The sequence below is a fragment of the Salmo trutta genome, chromosome 24 (assembly GCF_901001165.1).
Source record: "Salmo trutta chromosome 24, fSalTru1.1, whole genome shotgun sequence".
NCBI classification, from domain to species: domain Eukaryota; kingdom Metazoa; phylum Chordata; class Actinopteri; order Salmoniformes; family Salmonidae; genus Salmo; species Salmo trutta.
Window position 1 is genome coordinate 16,065,274 of NC_042980.1, and position 18,778 is coordinate 16,084,051.

General features: G+C 41.1%; 2 protein-coding genes across 2 annotated transcripts in view; one reads left to right on the forward strand and one right to left on the reverse strand.

Annotated features, from left to right (window-relative positions):
* Window positions 1–279: 279 nt before the first annotated feature.
* On the forward strand, window positions 280–2,109 carry LOC115160808 (2-oxoglutarate receptor 1). Its single transcript, XM_029711259.1, has 2 exons — window positions 280–379; window positions 488–2,109. Exon 2 carries the CDS (start codon window positions 517–519, stop codon window positions 1,543–1,545), a length of 1,029 nt encoding a protein of 342 aa, XP_029567119.1. The 5' UTR covers window positions 280–379; window positions 488–516; the 3' UTR covers window positions 1,546–2,109.
* A 1,339-nt stretch (window positions 2,110–3,448) lies between these two features.
* hs6st3b (heparan sulfate 6-O-sulfotransferase 3b) overlaps window positions 3,449–18,778 on the reverse strand; it is a 100,984-nt gene continuing 85,654 nt past the window's right edge. The window contains exon 2 of the mRNA XM_029711258.1: window positions 3,449–7,148. Within this exon, the coding sequence (XP_029567118.1) occupies window positions 6,419–7,148 (730 nt within the window). The 3' untranslated portion in view covers window positions 3,449–6,418. The remainder of the gene's footprint in view (window positions 7,149–18,778) is intronic.

Genomic DNA, 18,778 nt, shown 5'->3' on the forward strand with positions numbered 1-18,778 from the left:
ATTTACATAAAACATGTCAAAGTAAGACGTTGCACAATTTGGTTTAATGAGTGACCTAAAATCACTCTCAATGAGGTAGTAATGGTATAATTTTCTACTTTCTATTTAAACCCACCAATGTCAAGTAATCTAACCATTGTGTCAAATCACAACTGTACTGTATACATCACTACTACTGATTCTTGTGGGCTTAGTTTGAGTAGATCGTTGATACCTTTAAAGCTGTAAGGACACCTAATGCATCCTGCTGAAGAAATAATGGGTGTGCTACACATTCTTTGGGGGAGGGCTCTGGGATGCTGTTCAAACTGACTGCTGCCTGAAGAATCAGGAAATTCAGAAGTGACACACAGATACTGGAGCAACATTGCAGCTAATAGTAAGAACAGATGCATTTTCCTCATCCGATTTCTTTGTACGATTCTCTATTTCTTTCTATGATTTTTATTGTAATAACATGAGCAATCTCCACTTGTGTTTGTCGTAGGTCATTTTGTTGGCTCGCACAACACAACCATGTCTAGCGATGACAGGGATAATAAGACTCCTGAATGTTTCCCAGTGGATGACTACATAAAGAGATCCTACCTTCCGATCATGTATGGGATCATATTTGTAGTGGGGCTTGTGGGTAACATCACCTCAATCATCATCTACGTGGTCAGGCTGCGCCCATGGAAGAGCAGCAGCATCATCATGGTGAACCTTGCCTTGGCAGACCTCCTGTATGTTCTGTGTCTGCCCTTCCTGGTCCACTACTACATCCACGACGACTGGATCATGGGCGAGGTCATGTGTCGCATTGTTCGCTTTAGCTTCCACTTCAACCTGTACGGCAGCATCCTCTTCCTCACCTGCCTGAGTGTGTTCCGCTATGTGGTCGTGGTTCACCCGCTGAGGGCAGCCCAGGTGCAGAGGACGAGCTGGGGTGTGATCGCCTGCCTGGCTGTGTGGTTCATATCTGTGTTGGAGATTATACCCATGGTCTACATGATCACTGTGAAAAAGACTGAGAACAATATGACGTCATGCCTGGATTTTGCTAGTAATGATCCAGAAGAGGTGTGGGTCTATGGCTGGCTACTCACTGTCCTGGGCTACCTACTCCCCCTAGTGGTGGTGTGCCTGAGTTACGTCCGTGTTGCATGTGAGCTGGCCGGTGGGCCACATGAGAGCCGTCCGAACAGGGTGCGTGCCCGCAGGCTGACTGTGCTGATCCTGGTTGTGTTTGTGCTATGCTTCACACCCTTCCACATCCTCCGTGCCCTGCGGGTGTACACCCAGATGGAAGCCCAAAGGCCGGTGCCCTGTATGCTGCTGATAGGGGTCAATGCAGCCTACACCATCTCCAGACCCCTGGCAGGGCTCAACACCTTCTTCAACCTGGCTCTGTACACGCTGGCTGGAGACAGGTTTCACCAGGCGGTCCTTGGTCTCCTCCGCTGGAGACCCCAGTTTCTCAAGACCAAGAGACCCATCATAGTGGCAGTGATTGGCCAACCAGGAAGCAACAGTATGTCACAGGCTAACGTGCTAAAGAGCTGAGTCAAAATACTACACAACATTTTATATACATATGGTTGATTTATTTCATTTCAAAACACAGAAGTCAATTTTTTGGTGTTGACAAAAATAACTATGTCCTCTTTACTACTTACTAACTTAGTAACTTACAAATGTACTGCTCACCTTTGAGTAACTTTATTAGGTGCTGTCTTTCTAGGGTGACCATGTTTCTGAACGTTTCTGATATTGTCAAAATGTTTTTGCCATGAAACTGGTTCTGTCAACTGCAGTACAAGATAAATCACAGCAGTGTGCTCTTATCTTGAGTAGACTGGGTTCAGTTCTAGGTTTCTGGGTCAGTCATTCATTTTTAATACATTGCATTATAACAAGCTGTACAATCATACAACATACAATAATGTTAACATGTTGGTTTGCTGAAGTTTAATCAATTAAATGTGTTAATCACTGTCAGTAAATATTGGACTTTTATTTTATTTAACCTTTATTTTATCAGGCGGTCATACTGAGACCAATGTCCCTTCTACAGATGAGCCCTGAATTACATAAATTACAGAAAATACCCACATCAAAATATAAATACAAAATGCAAGCAGAAAGAAAAACATCTTCATAAAATGCAAACACATTCATCATTATTAAGATCCTCAATCAGCTTTCTGAATTGCCCTAGAGGCACCAGAACATCACATTTAATAACAGAGAAGACTTACAACATTGGACTCAAGTATTGTCTCAAAACATTGGACTGAGGATAGAACACTGTCATCTATGATCTAGCTATAGAGTCATAGATTTAAAAGAATATCAGACTTCGCTGCAGGTGATTGCCCTTGTGATTCACTTAGAACAGATGTGAGCCTTTTCCTTTCATATGGCTGGCACTCGAGTGGGGAAGATTAGTAGAAAAGCTCAGAAAGCTTTCACAAGTGAATAATAATAATCAGTTATTTAGGGAATAAATACAGTATATATGTACGACAATGGGTTTTATATGACATTATATCCTGATAGTGTAACGATCCGTTTGTGGAGGTGGACAACTGCTTGTTCACATCAGCCAGCAGTAAATAATCAACAGTTATTTCACATTTCACTAAAGGTGCCTGGTCTGTAATAATCCAGACATCTGAACTTCCTCAAACAAACCTAGTAGGATTGGAACCACAAAGCAGGAGCATATAAAATAATACAGTACATTTTATGTTACCTGTCTGAGAAGCTATTCTCCTTGTTTGTGGGTATGAGTCGTTTTCCTTCCTCATACCACAGCTAGGAGGAAATAAGCGGGATCTGTCGGGAGTAGACTAGACAGTAGAGTCTGTCTGTTTGTCTGTCTGTCTGTCTGGTGGTTCCTGTCTGGTGGTTCCACTTTTTTTTGCAATAAAATGAATGAGGTTTTTGAGTCTTCATTCATTCAACTTATTAACTGCACTATGTTGAGAGTCAGGGCAATTTCCTCCATAGAGAGAAGCTTGTATTAGGCAGGTAATAGTCCAATCAGTGTCTTATAAGCAGACCAATATTTCCTTACCTTGTCACTGCTGAATAACAGCAAATGAAAGAGACTGATGATTGTACAGTGCATATACCTGTATATATAAACTGCTATTTCTGGACCAGAACATTCTGAATTATTCTCCCTTGTTCCCTTAGTTCTCCCTTAGTAATAATCTCACTATAGCAACAGGAAAGGATCTTGACTATTTCCTTTAACAAGTAGTGTTCTTCTCAATGGTCCTCTCCTTTCTGTGTAATGTTGGTGTTATACAATGCATATAATATATCTTATTGAAATGTAATTCTCAGGAGACAGACACACACATGAAGTGAAACACATCCACTATACCACACTTCATTATGATGCATGATTATGACAATATTGATGGAGAAAATACAGGCCAAAATCTTGCAAACACAACCAATGCTAATAATTCATGTAAACAAGTTTCATTTCGACACTTTTAGTGTCATCAGTTACTAACCTACTGATGAAGATAGATGTTGGATGCCTGGTCACCTGACTGGGACTGTGTTTATTTGGGCTGTTTGCTAACACAGACAAAGCTAGTGCTTGCATTGCATTTTAAAGGTCAAGACCTCATGAATGTGGTTAAATGTCGTTGAATAACTTTCCTAATGTCTATGGCTTCATACCAATGATTCCAGGCAGAAAAGGGTCATGTTTGTTCAATGCATTTATTTCTAATATCTGAAGTAGTATTCACCCAGCCTTGCAGACCTGACAAGAACATTGCTGATAAAGTATAACACATCAAATGGCATCAAGACTGTCCTTTTCATTCACAATCATTTGAACAGGAACATACAGATACATAAATGTAGAAAGTTCTCCCTCGTGTGAGGGGATTCTAACCTTTTTCCTTTTAGACAAACTCCCTTGTTTGCAATAAATAAATGCAAGATTACCTGTTTTTCAAAGATGTGCACTTAAGTTGAGTGGCAGTTGAAGTTCATTCAAATCACTCTTTCACAACATGGCATTTCACAGGGCTGTGGGGATGGCAGTACAATATCTAGTGTGACATTCTCTTTTTAGGCTTGATTTCATCACTATATTTACACTGAGGTCTGATAAGGATAATAGGTTTGAAATATTCATTTCAGACTTTTCAGACTTTCCAGACTTTGCGTCAATATACACATCACACTACCGTAAGTTTGAGCAGATAACAAGTACATGAATATATAAGCAGTTTTTTTCATCAGGGAGATTGTTTCACAGCACATTCCACCCCCCACCAAAAAAAAAACTTGGTATTGTATCCATAATGTTGATTTGAAAATGCTGGGGCAATGTATAAACATGGTGTGTTGGCTCACTGAAATTGCAGGCAAACTTGTGATCAATATACAATAATGGCACACACACTCCAATAATTGTATAGTTTGAACAATTACTTAAAACTAAAAAAAAAACAGTTTCCTGCAAACAGATGCTGCATTTTCCTGAATGAAAAATTATTTTCAATAGAGCTTTTCCATTTAGCAGGTTTTTTAGTCCAAGAGCAGGCCTAATCTGGATTAGGGATACAAACCCAAACTGTGATAATGGTTACTATTACATTACAGTAAATCAACTAACTGGATACAAACTTACTTAAACAACAAAAAATTACACTCATCGGTTAAGGTTAATGGACCAAAACTGTGCTCAGTGATCAGACAGACCTACATCTTCTGAATTTTTTTTTGTAAAAACAGGATAAATGTGAAAATGAAAGCAGCAGCAAATTTCTATTTTTATAAAAAATATTGCCATTGGAGAGTTGAAATGTTCATAACAGAACAACAGATCAGAATAGCAAATCCAATATTTAATCTAACATGATATCATCATCACAGCCATCTGCAAGTAATTCTACCTTAACAATTAGATTCATCTCCTTTGATACTTTCATGTTTGTTTAATGTTCATTCAGAAGTTACCTGTATTTTGAGGGGGGCAATCAGACATGAAACTAGATATGGTACATTTCATCTCCTTCCTACTACAGGAAACTACTGTATTCTGCTACCGTGTCATCTCAGGCTGTTATTCTGGTAGCATTAGAACCCCCCTCACAGCCCACAATGCCGTTGGCGTGGGCTCCACAAACATGTTAAACCCCGGAGTGTGACGGGGTGAGCACGAGGGCCGAATGCTGATCACCTCATTGACAGTCAGTCCACACACCAACCACACTGACCTGGCTCCTCAGTCCTCACCTAGAGCATTTACCTACTGGTTATCTCTACCTTCTGGAAAAGACAACTTAAACAATCCAAGCTTAACATTTTTGGAGAAATCTTCCTTGAGGAGTTCTTTCCATTTGTAATGTGAAAGCTGAATGTGGTAAGTCTGGTCAGTGCAGAATAGAAATCAGGCTGATTTTCTTCAGGGTAATCCTCTCTTTGTGAGTCTATGATTGACTTCACATTCCAACACACAGATAGTGGATGAGCGGGAACAGCAGTTCCTCCGAGTTGAAACTTGAAAGGTGTTGCATGTAGACAAACTCTACTGAATATTGCACCCTAGAAAACATTTTTGCGTCATAATCAAAACATCTGACATTATCTTGACTGACTACAACTACACTATATTTGTTTGAGGGAAATTGAAATATAATTGAAACTGCCACGATAAGATGAAATGAAATACATCATCTTATTTCTGAGAAGTTGTCAATTTGCAAGGTCCCATTAAGGAAACATTAGCTACGTAAACAAAGACAAATATTTCCTACGTCGGTGTACTTTGGCTCTCATCATTTCTTTTGGAAGTAACTCTCCATCCTCAAACCGTTTCTCAAATATAATATGGACACATGACATGCGAGAATCAGCACTTTTATATTGTTTTCTGTTGAACTACTATATTCCTGCTAGTCGCAACAAAAAAACTGATTGATATCCACCCCTTGACATTGAGTCCCAATAAAAAAGTATTTACTAGCAGCGTCTTTTGATTGTGTCTTCTTTAAGCTTAATTTACTGCTTTTAAAGAGTTATCATAATCTACATGATAATAAATAACCATGACTAAGAGGCAGGAAAGCAAAGGAGCAGCAAAACAATTAATTACAAATAAATACATTAAACCATCCATTTGAAGATTTAAGACACCAAAGGGCACTCCAAGGCAGAGCTTCTGTGATACTGACTCACAGACTTGGCAGTTTCATAACCAGAAAGAAACTTTAGCAGAGCACTAGGATCACACTGAAGCTGAGAAAGAGATGAAGATAGAGATAGTAGACAGAAAAAGATAGAGCGATAGAGAGAAATTGACAGAGGCAGAGAGAGAGAGAGAGAGAGTACCATGTGAGACGATTCTGGAGGTGATCACCAGTGACCTCTCTCTGTGTGCGTGGCCAGGGGTATGACCTCACCAGCGGGCCACCTGGCTGGTGTAGTCTTCAGTGGTCGTGGCCAGGTCGCCTCCGCCCCCGTACCCCCGGCGTCTGGGGAGTGAGGCCCTGCTCTGCTCCCTCTGCTCCCGAAGCCAACGGCGTTCCTCGCGCCTCTTCAATCGCTCCGCCTGGTGCTCGCGCTGGCGGGTGTATTGGAACCGCTGGAGGAACAGGTCCTTGGCGTACTCGTACAGCTGCACGTCCAGATAGTTGAGCTCCTCGATGCGGCGGCGCACGGCCTCGCTCAGGTCCACGTTGGCGGCGCGCGTGCTGTTGATCTGAGTGAAGGCGGCGATGAAGCGCAGGCTGAACGTCCGCTCAAACAGGTACTGCGTCTTGCGCTGGAACTCGGTTAGGCCGTAGAAGGCCATGTTCTTCAGGTTGTTCATGGCGCTGCCCAGCAGGATGTGGTTGCGATCGCTCTCGTTCATGGAGGACAGGTTGTAGCAGCCTACCAGGTTAAGGTCGGCCAGCATGCGCACCTGTCGGTTGTTGGCCAGGTTGGACGGGCAGTCCATGAACTCGGTTAGGGTGACGCCCGACCAGTCGTCCCCGCTGTAGCAGGTGGGCAGTTCGTCCTGTGTGGGCGAGCGCCCGTCACACATGTGCAGGGAGGTCTTCCAGGTGGCGCCTCGCTGCACGTGCTTCCACTCGCTCAGGTAGCGGGAGACGGGGTCACGCAGCATGGTGATGTAGTAGAAGTCCCTGCAGCCAAAACAAACACAGTCAGAGTGCTACGAACACATCAACATCACACAGGCCCACGCAGCATTGTACTGACAGATGGTGACTTTTGTGACTGTGTATCGCACTTCAAGGTTGGATGCTAATTACCAAACTGAAACTTTAGAGAGATTATCAGAGAGGTCTTTTTCCCTATTGTCCTTGAACACAAAAGTGATTTATCGTGTCAATGGTAGGGGACTATCAACAAAGTAATGGGTGTTTTACAACTCACCTAAGGTTGTACTATTTGATCATGAGCATGTCTAGTCATCAGAAATAACCTGAAGCAAAAACCTAGTTGACCAATGATGTATATAAAACATATCGGATCCATTCCTCAATGTTCTGGCTTATCTGAATGAGGATAAAGTATTTTTGACAGAAGTCTTTTGCAGTCCTAATCAAGTGCTTTACCCATCAGTTGTCTACCAAACGAAGCTCTACGTTTTAGAGGAGAAATTCCAGTAGCACTTTGGAGAGGAGAGCTGTTAAATGAAAGATATTATTTTTATACACATCACTGCCTCTCCTACAGAGAGGGACTATCTCCTCAATCATTGTAAGCCTAGGGACAGCCACTAAACATGAAAAAAATTCAATTAATCAGTTTCCTGCAGTGCCAACTTAAGGACATTCAAAGGAGAGGAACTCAGTACAGGCTACAGTAAAATTGGAGAATGTGCTGGAAAAATCCATAGCAGTAAGCAATGTAGTACAGAGTGAAAACATCGTCAAAAAGATGTTGAGAACATACTCTGCAACCTATTCAATAAAAATGTATGTAGGCAGTAGAAATCATATACAGTACTACAATTCCACGATACCTAGTTAAATAAAGGTACATGTAAAAAAAAATTATACACGATACTAACCAGCTCCAAATGGCAAAACATACAGTACCAGTCAAAGGTTTACACACACCTACTCATTACCAGGTTTTTCTTTATTTTTACTATTTTATATAAAGTATAATAATAGTGCAGACATCAAAACTATGAAATAACACATATGGAATCATGTAGTAACCAAAAAAGTGTTTAAAAATCTAAATATATTTCAGATTCTTATAAGTAGCCACTCTTCGCCTTGATGACAGCTTTGCACACTCTTGGCATTCTCTCAACTTGCTTCATGGGGAATGCTTTTACAACAGTCTTGAAGGAGTTCCCACATATGCTGAGCACTTGTTGGCTGCTTTTCCTTCACTCTGCGGTCCAACTCATCCCAAACCATCTCAATTGGGTTGAGGTCAGGTGATTGTGGAGACCAGGTTATCTGATGCCACACTCCATCACTCTCCTTGGTCAAATAGCCTTTACACAGTCTGGAGGTGTGTTTTGTGTCATTGTCCTGTTGAAAAACAGATGATAGTCCCACTAAGCTCAAATCAGATGGGATGGTTTATCACTGCAGACTGCTGTGGTAGACAGTGTGCCTTGAATTCTAAATAAATCACAGACATAGTCACCAGCAAGGCACCCTAACACCATCACACCTCTTCCTCCATGCTTCATGGTGGGAACCATCCGTTCACCTACTCTGCGTCTCACAAAGACACGGCAGTTGGAACCCAACATCTCAAATTTGGACTCATCAGACCAAATGACAGATTTCCACTGGTCTAATGTCCATTGCTCGTGTTTCTTGGCCCAAACAAGACTCTTCTTCTTATTGGTGTCCTTTAGTAGTGGTTTCTTCGCAGCAATTTGACCATGAAGGCCTGATTCAGTCAACATCAACAGTTGATGTTGAAATGTGTCTGTTACTTGAACTCTGTGAAGCATTTATTTGGGCTGCAATTTCTGAGGCTGGTAACTCTAATGAACTAATCCTCTGCAGTAGAGGTAACTCTGCATCTTCCTTTCCTGTGGCGGTCCTCATGAGAGCCAGTTTCATAATAGCGCTTGATGGTTTTTGTGACTGCACTTGAAGAAACTTTAAAAGTTCTTGAAATGTTCCAGATTGACTGACCTTAATGTCTTAAAGTAATGATGGACTGTCACCTATTAATTGAAATGCATTCCAGGTGACTACCTCATGAGGCTGGTTGAGAGAATGCCAAGAGTGTGCAAAGCTGTCATCAAGGAAAAGGGTGGCTACTTTGAAGAATCTCAAATATAAAATATATTTTGATTTGTTTAACACTTTTTGGTTACTACATGATTCCATATGTGTTATTTCATAGTTTCTATGTCTTCACTATTCCTCTACAATGTATAAAATAGTAAAAATAAAGAAATACACTTTTGACTGGTACTGTATAAGAAAAGACACCTCATATAATGTTTTCGTCACTTTACATTGCAAAGACAGCTGTCCATTTACACAAATTCCACAGCTGCTCTATCACCACAAGGCTTTCTGACAACTTCAAAGGAAAAACATCAGACTCCCAAACTCCAGGTCGGTATGTCAAGGCAGCCTGAGGTAGAGAGCAGTGAAGGGCTGGGGCGGGTGTTGGCTGGGCAGGCCTCCCCTAAGGTGACGTCCTCTGAGTGCCAGTGAATATTTAATGGGGCCGCATTCGGATGTGACCCGGGAGAGCAGACTGGCCGGATAAAGTGGGATGTGCCGCTGAGACTTCACACTGATTCCAAAGCTGCTCGGCTTTTCAGGTCCTCCATAAACACACACACACACACACACACACACACACGCAGGGTTGTACGTACGCAGGTATACACGCACGCACACACTCATGGCCCAGTTTATTAACCAATGGTACAGTCTCGTATAGTCATTGTTTTAGGTATTCTGAGGAGGAGGTCCTGTTCCTTGTGTTCTACAACAAATTATATTTCTCCCTTGTCAGTTCTGTAAAATCTGCACTTTAAAAATAAGAGTGCTGCGATTACGACACTGTCATGACCATAGTCACAGTCTGCAAGGATACACCACAAAGTAACATTCAAGAATCTAGAAATCTTTGTTGATGGTCTACACTTAGCTTATTTTGTGTCACTGATCTAGACACAATACCCCATAATGTCAAAGTGGAATTTGTTTTTTACATAATTTTTTTTACAAATGAATAACAAATGAAAAGCTGAATGTCTTGAGTCAATAAGTATTCAACCCCTTTGTTATGGCAAGCCTAAATAAGTCCAGGAGTAAAAATGTGCTTAACAAGACACATAAAAAGTTGCATGGACTCACTCTGTGTGCAATAATAGTGGTTAACATGATTTTGGAATGACTACCCCATCTCTGTACCACAAACATCTGTAAGGTCCCTCAGTCGAAAAGTGAATTTCAACCACAGATTCAACCACAAAAACCAGGGAGGTTTCCCAATGCCTCACAAAGAAGAGCACCTATTAGTAGATGGGTGAAAATAAAAAAGCAGACACTGAATATTTATTTGAGCATGGTGAAATTATCAATTACGCTTTGGATGGTGTAGCAATACACCCAGTCACTATAAAGATACACGTGTCCTTCCTAACTCAGTTGCAGGTGAGAAAGGAAAGACTCAAGGATTTCACCATGGTGATTTTAAAACAGTTACAAAGTTTAATGGCTGTGATAGGAGAAAACTGAAGATGGATACACTACATTGTAGTTACTCCACAATACTAACCTAAATGACAAAGAGATATGAAGGAAGCCTGTACAGAATAAAAATATTCCAGAATATGCATCCTGTTTGCAATATGGCACTAAAGTAAAACTGCAAAAAAAGGTGCCAAAGAAATTAACTCCTGAATACAAAGTGTTATGTTTGGGGAAAGTCCATCACAACACATAACTAAGTACCACTCTTCATATTTTCAACTATGGTGATGGCTGCGTCATGTTATGGGTATGCTTGTCTTGGAAAAGGACTAGGGAGTTTTATAGGATAAAAATAAAGGTAATAGAGCTAAGCACAGGAAAAGTCCTAGAGGAAAAACAAGTTCAGTCTGCATTCCAACAGACACTGGGAGACAAATTCACCTTCCAGCAGGACAATAACCAAAAACACAAGGACAAATATACACTGGAGTTGCTTACCAGGACAACATTGAATGTTCCTGAGTGGCCTAGTTACAGTTTTTACTTAAATCGGCTTGAAAATCAATGGCAAGACTTGAAAATGGCTGTCTAGCAATGATCAACCACCAACTCGACAGAAGTTGAAGAATTTTAAAAAGAATAATAGCATTATATTGTACAATCCAGGTATGCTCTTAGAAACTTACCCCAAAACATTAACAGCTGTAATTGTTGCCAACGGGGATTCTAACATGTATTGACTCAGGGGGTTGAATACTTATCTAATCAAGATATATGAGTGTTTTATTTTTAATAATAACAAAAAAAACATTGTACAATTTTTTTTACACTTTGACATTACAGAGTATTGTGAGTGGATCATTAACAAAAAAATGACAATTAAATCCATTTTAAATTCAGTCTATAACACAACAAAATGTGTAAAAAGTAAAGGAGTGTGAATACTCTGTACATATTAAGACCCCCTGAATATTAGCAACATAGAAAAGCAATATTTATGGCTATTTTTCTGTCTCCAGGCAACACATGGCATCTTCACAGTAATATCATATTATTATTAAATGACACTAAAGTATTTAATACAAAATACTTGTTTGTTCCTTATGCATCAATTACTTAACAGCAATGACACGATCAATCATGATTACCATGATTATCACTAAATCAAATATTGTGAGGAAAAGATTTTAGAAAGTCTACCCTAACACTCCAATCACTCCCATATGATGTAACTATGTGCCATGGCGTCAGTATGTATGGGTGCAGGAGAGTGCAGTGTAGTGAGTGGGTGGTGAGTAGAGCAGAGCACCCTCTCTCTCTCCCGCCCGTGGTGAGTTGGCAGTGTGTCTCAGGCAGTAAGCTGTGATTAGAGCCCCGCTGGCAGCAGCTGTATCCTGGCTCTTCTCTTCCTCCTGGAGTGGATCGCCCAGCCCCGGCTACAGCAGACAGACACATCCTCATTAGCCTGTATCGGGGACACAAACACATGCAGCAAGTGTTGCCTGAGCACGCCAGCACGCTCAAAGGTCATCCGTGTGCACCATCAGTGTCACGGCGCATCAGCATCAAAGTATCGAGAGAGAAAGGAGACTGGCCCTGCATGCCACAGACGGACTTTAGACAGGGGGGTGAGTCGGCCCAGCGAGCTACCGCCCATCGTCCTGTTTTAATAATCACTTCATATAGCCGTTATCTGCAATCACAAGTGGAGCTGGCAGTTGCTATCTTGAATCTTCAGAGATAATAATTGGAGTTTGTTAATATGCTGATGATTTCTCCCTGTTGATTTGTTTACGTGTTGATTGGGTAAACAGAAAATGATTAAAGGACATAAAACATTTTTTAATTTGGCGTCGTTCCGTAAAGCCCCCAGGATGCAGACAGAGACACATCCTGTGCCAAGAATTTCCAGCCCACTTAAAGTGTTTAAGTTGAGAGGCCTGCTGAACCCCAGTTAATCATGGATCAATAATGGATGTGAAGCATATTGCATCTCAGTCAGCTCCAGAATGCTACCTCTAAGAATCTGCAGCAAGACCCAACTGGAGTGGAGACTAACTACAGGTCATTAACATGGAAGAGGACTCTAAGAGCATATTAATTCCAATAAGGCTGAGAGGAAGTAATGCGGCTCTGGATGTTTATGGACGTTTAAACTTTTATAGAAACTGTGCACTATGCACACGAGGAAGACATCATATTTACTGAATCTGATGAATATCTGATTAAAATGTCAGATTTATCTACTATAACTTCAATTCCAATCACTATCAACACAATATGCTCCAATTTCTGCTATTGCAATCGAGAATTTGAGAGAGAGAGAGTTATTTACTGGGAAACAATTTTTTTTACATTTACATTTTAGTCATTTAGCAGACACTCTTATACAGAGTGACTTACAGTAGTGAATGCATACATTTTTTTTATTTTTCAGACTGGTCCCCTGTGGGAATCAAACCCACAACCCTGGCATTGCACACACCATGCTCTACCACCTGAGCCAACATAGCGGCTTTACAGTAGCTGAGGACTTACCTACACAGTACCACTCTTTTTTAGGATTTCTTCCATAAACAAAGCTGGATAAAAGCAGTATGAAGGACATCAGCCTCTCCTAAAGACTGGCACAGCACCACAGGAAGAGTGACAGAGACTTGCCCCTTCCTCCTCCATCTCTACCTCCTCTCCCATCTCTCCACACAGGGACCCATCTGTGCAGACGGTAAACTACTATTCATCCAAGCCAGTGTCAGCTCAACAGCCAACTGGCTTTTAATTGCCTGTAATTAACCTCAACGACTTGATGCCATGCTACTAAAAAGGAAAGTATACATTTAGCCCCAGCACATGGTCTTCACTGAGGTGAGGGAACTGGCTTCACATGTCAACCAACTTTACAAGCATTTTGCTACACCTGCAATAACATCTGCTAAACACGTGCATGTGACCAATAAAATTGGATTGGATTTAGAACTGGAATCAGTAAAGTCTGGGCAGAATCTTGTAGCAGATGCCTGAAGGTAGAACCAAACTACAGATCTGTCTGCTAACTGTGCAGAACTTTGCTATAAACTACTATGCTACTAAATGTCTACCACTGTGTGCCTGCAAATAAGTAAGGCAAACCTTGTCCAGAAACTTCAGCACCAAAGCGGACTGATCTCGTGTCAGGGAGAACTATGGAGTGTTGTTTGAAGAAATTGCCTCTGATATCTTTCCCTTGAGGTTCTCCCTCAATCTGCTCACTTGCTATTGTGCCATGTCTGGTTTACAGTCGCTTTAGAAAAGCTTTGATCGCTTTGTTTGCTAGCTCGATGTGGTCTGCTGGAATTAGAAAGGGGATGTGTAGTGTGTGCTGAGTCTAACTTTATGTTCTGCGGCTGATTAGACTTGCTCGACACCTATTTGTGCTCTCCATCATGTAATAGAAATGAATACGCAACAAATTCCAGCGGACTGCGCTTGAGGTCATTTCAGAGGGGCGCGCTGCGTTTCATCTTGGACCTGGCGAAACCTCAAACCTACTGCTCCCTCCGTCGAAAGCTTGCTGATCAGACCACTGAGGTATAATAAGGATCAGACGCTGCTTTTCAGGAGCCTCAGAAGTTCACAGTCTGCCCAGCAGGGTTACAAGGGTCAAACAACTCTCTGTGCTGATACCTTTATTCAAAGGAGGTCGCCGCTTATTAAAGAGATGTATCACAGAGAAAACGATAAAGCTTGACAAAAGCAAGCATAAACTAGTCTGTGCCTTAAATCATGTGAACGTATTAATATTGGTCTATCCCCTTAGACATAATAAAAAAAGCATTATATCCAACCTTCAATATGCATCGCAGGTCATGCTTTTGGGCAGACACTTCCTGCGACTTGTTTAACATCCATGTCATTGGAACAGGAGTGTCTGTATAAACTTGGCTTATTATGCAAGTGTCATTGTCAATATCATGTCAATAAATCGCCTTAATGAGTTTGACTTTACTCAAACCAATCTAGAACATGTCCACAGAGCAAACACTGTATTATAGTTAGAGGTGACCGTTTCCATTCCCAGTCCTTTGATGTCAATATACAAGAAGACTGTCCAATCACAAGGGTTTTACCTGAGGAGATGTTCTTCCTGTAGATTTATACCTCACTTGACTCCTGGCCTTTCCTCCCTTCTCCACTCTGCTTCTCCTCCATGGCCTACAGACATCAGCGCTCCCTCAGGATTCCCAACCTTTCACTGCTCTAAAGGTTGTCAGATTAATCACGCTTCTGATTCCAGTCGTCTGTCTCTTCCACCACCTCCTTCACTCTACCCATCTCTTTCCCTCTCCCTGTGTTTTGCTCTCTCCTCTCTCTCATACTGATTTTAATAACTGTGGAGCTTTCGTTCATACATTTTAGTGTTAGATCTGGTTGTTTAAAAATATTAAATTGCTGTGAAAAAAAGTCTATGTATGTATCCTAGTGTTGACAAAAAAGAAGCCAAACTCCAGCAGACAGTTTGATTTAATGGGGACAAACAAATTTAGTCTGCTACTGTATGCCTGCCTCATCCGAGATTGCAGCTTGCTTTATCTGAAATCACTATAAGGGAGAATGTGATCCAGTGCAAGCTGTTTCAGGAGAGGAGAAATCAATTCCTAATATAGAAACTGTGCTGACGGTTTGGGACGATGTATTAGTTCTATCATACTGTCTGTAGAGAGATGATTATTTACTCTACTTCATTACTCATATTAGCAAGTTTTATTAAAAACAGTCACTAATTTGGGTTTCATACACCTGAATCAACAACCTAATGAAATGCAGAAGTGAAAGAGATACAGGTCAAAGAAGAAATCCTTGGCTATTATTCTCCTCAGTAAATTGCCACTTAACAAAGTAATGCGGACATAAAGTTCCGCATACAGCCAGCCAGGTCCAACATTAGTGGCACCCTTGACAAATATGAGCAAAATAGACTGTATAAAAGAAAAAACACAAATACTGAGCTATACTTTATGCTCCAAAAAATTGGGAAATTATATTATTTTATACTAATACAATTGTCTAATAAAAAGCAAAAATAAAATGATTTTGTGTAGAGTTGCTGACTAACGGAGAATAAACTCGCACGCTGCATATGTATAACCACCCAGTCATTTATTGGGTAAAAAAAAAACAAAGTTTCGGCTTTCCCTTCAGGGTGAAGAAGGCACAGTGATGCCGAAACGTTGGTGTTTTTTTACCCAATAAATGACTGGGTGGTTATACATATGGAGCGTACTAATTCAGTTGCTCAGAGAAATAGATTTTGTTTAACAAGTAATACTTTTTTACTTGCCAAGGCAGCAGCTACTCTTCCTGGGGTCCAAAAGCATTAAGGCACTTACATTACATATAAAACAAAAGATAAAACAGTACATCATATAACATTATTACACTACTACATATTTACAATACAAAATGTATAATACCACCATACAACAATATTACAATGTACGTGTGTGTAGAGTGTGTGTGCTAGCGTGTGTGTGTGTGTATGCGTGTGTCTGTACCTGTGTGTGTGTCTTTTCAGAGTCTCTGCTGTTCCATAAGGTGTATTTTTACCTGTTTATTTTATCTGATCCTACTGCTTGCATCAGTTACCTGCTGTGGAATAGAGTTCCATGTAGTCATGGCTCTATGTAGTACTGTGCGCCTCCCATAGTCTGTTCTGGACTTGGGGACTGGGAAGAGACCTCTGGTGGCATGTCTTGTGGGGTATGCATGGGTGTCCGAGCTGTGTGCTAGTAGTTTAAACAAACAGCTCGGTACATTCAGCTTGTCAACACTTCTTACAAAAACAAGTAGTGATGAAGTCAATCTCTCTTCCACTTTGAGCCATGACAGATTGCATGCATATTATTAATGTACCTCTTTGTGGCACTTGACCACACTACTGAACAGTAGTCTAGGTGCGACAAAACTTGGGTATGTGGGACCTGCGTTGTTGACAGTGTCGTTAAGGCAGAGCAGCGCTTTATTATGGACAGACTTCTCCCCATTTTAGCTACTGTTGTATCAATATGTTTTGACCATGACAGTTTACAATCCAGGGTTACACCAAGCAGTTTAGTCACCTCAACTTGCTCAATTTCCACATGATTCATTACAAGATTAAGTTGAGGTTTACGGTTTAGTGAATGATTTGTCCCAAATACAATGCTTCTAGTTTTTGAAATATTTAGGACTAACTTATTCCTTGCCACCCATTCTGAAACTAACTGCAGCTCTTCGTTAAGCATAACGACACTGAGCCTTTTTCTGAAATGTTTTATGAGATTGGAGAGCATATTGTAAGGGATCTTAGAACATTCCTCCATACACAATCTTTCCAGATCCTTCATGTCCTTCATCTGCGCTTATTATGGCCTGCCCTCTTCAATTCAAACCACAGGTTTTTAATGGGGTCCAAGCTTAGAGACTGAGGGCCAATGCAAAATGTTGATTTTGTTGTCAATTAACCATTTATTTGTGGATTTTCATTTGTGCTTGGGGTTATTGTCTTGCTGGAAGATCCACTTGCAGCCAAGTGTTCGGCTAAACCAGGTGTTTTGACTAAAATGTCCTGGTACTGTGTAAAGTTCATGATGTTGTTGACTTTAACAAGGGCCCCAGGACCAGTGGAAGCAAAATAGTTCCATAACGTCAAAGATTCACCACCATATTTTACAGAAGGTATGGGGCTATTTTCTGCTCATGCATCCTTATTTAGACTCCAAACCCACCACTGGTGTGTGTGGCCAAAGACATTTGTTTTCATGTCATCTGCCCGTAGCACCGGTTCCAATCCAAGTTCCAATGTCATTTAGCAAACTCCAGGTTTATATTTGTTGGATGACATGAAAATAGACCTCTTTGGCCACACACACCAGTGGTGGGTTTGGCGTTGAAATTAGGACGCAAAATAACTCCATACCTACTGTAAAATATGGTGGTGGATCTTTGATGTTATGGGTCTATTTTGCTTCCACTGGTCCTGGGGCCCTTGTTAAGCCTATCAGTCCTGAGAGCCCAGCAAAAATCGTCTTTTCATTTATCTGACTTACATTTATCTGCATGACCAGCCCTCATGAACTATACCCAATACCAGGATCTTTTTGCCCAGAAACCTGGTTACTTCTGCCAGGAGGGTGAAACTTGGCAGCAAGTGAATCCTTTAGTACGACAATAACCCCAAGGCCACATCAAAATCCATTGGCGACAAAAATCAGCATTTTGCAATAGCCATCTTAGTCTCCGGACTTAAACCTCATCGAAAACCTGTGGTTTAAATTGAAGAAGGCAGTCCATAAGCTGATATCAAGGATCTGGAAAGGTTCTGTATGAGGAATGTTCCAAGATCCCTCCCAATGTGTTCGCCAATCTCATAAAACCTTTTAGAAAAAAGGCCATGTCATTATCCTCACAAGGGGAAGGTGCTGGAGTACTGAAAATGGCTGCCAATCATTTTGACCCCTATCTTTTAGTGATTTGTTTTTATAACAAGATCTCTTTCTCTGAGCAATTGTATTGTTATACTAAACTAATAGAATTGTTCATTTTGTTTTTCATGCAACATATTTTCTATTACTTATTTTATACAGCCTTTTTTGCTCATCTTTATCAAGAGTATCAATCATTTGAGACCTGATTGTATCTAGTATCCCTTAGACAGGCTACACTACCATTAAGCTACAATACTGCATTATTCTCCTCATCTACCCCTGACCGTCAGGCTCACCTGCTGTGCTCTCCTGTCAATAGAGTGTTTCTGTGCTCCCCATCCCCACAGCATCAGCCTCAGTTATTTCACTACCCCCTGACAGGATCTGAGTAGCATGTATCTGAGTACCAGATCATGTCAGGCCTTAGCCAGGCAACAGCATGACATTATGGAGATAGGGGTATGCTGCTAGTGCCACCCCAGGCTAAACTGCTGCTTCGCTCAGCCTTAAGAGCACTCATCCTCCTCGGCCTGCGAAACAACCTTCTAAACGCGCTTGTGCTCAACAACATAGAGTCTTGTACAAACTCAACTTCTTGTGATATACATAGAAAAAGCAGGGCAATGTTTACAGTAGTGTACACATCAGATGGAAGATTCTATAGAGGGCAAA

What these genes read in the sequence shown, in the direction of transcription:
- LOC115160808 (XM_029711259.1), top strand. Translation starts at nt 517, where the DNA reads ATGTCTAGCGATGACAGGGATAATAAGACTCCTGAATGTTTCCCAGTG.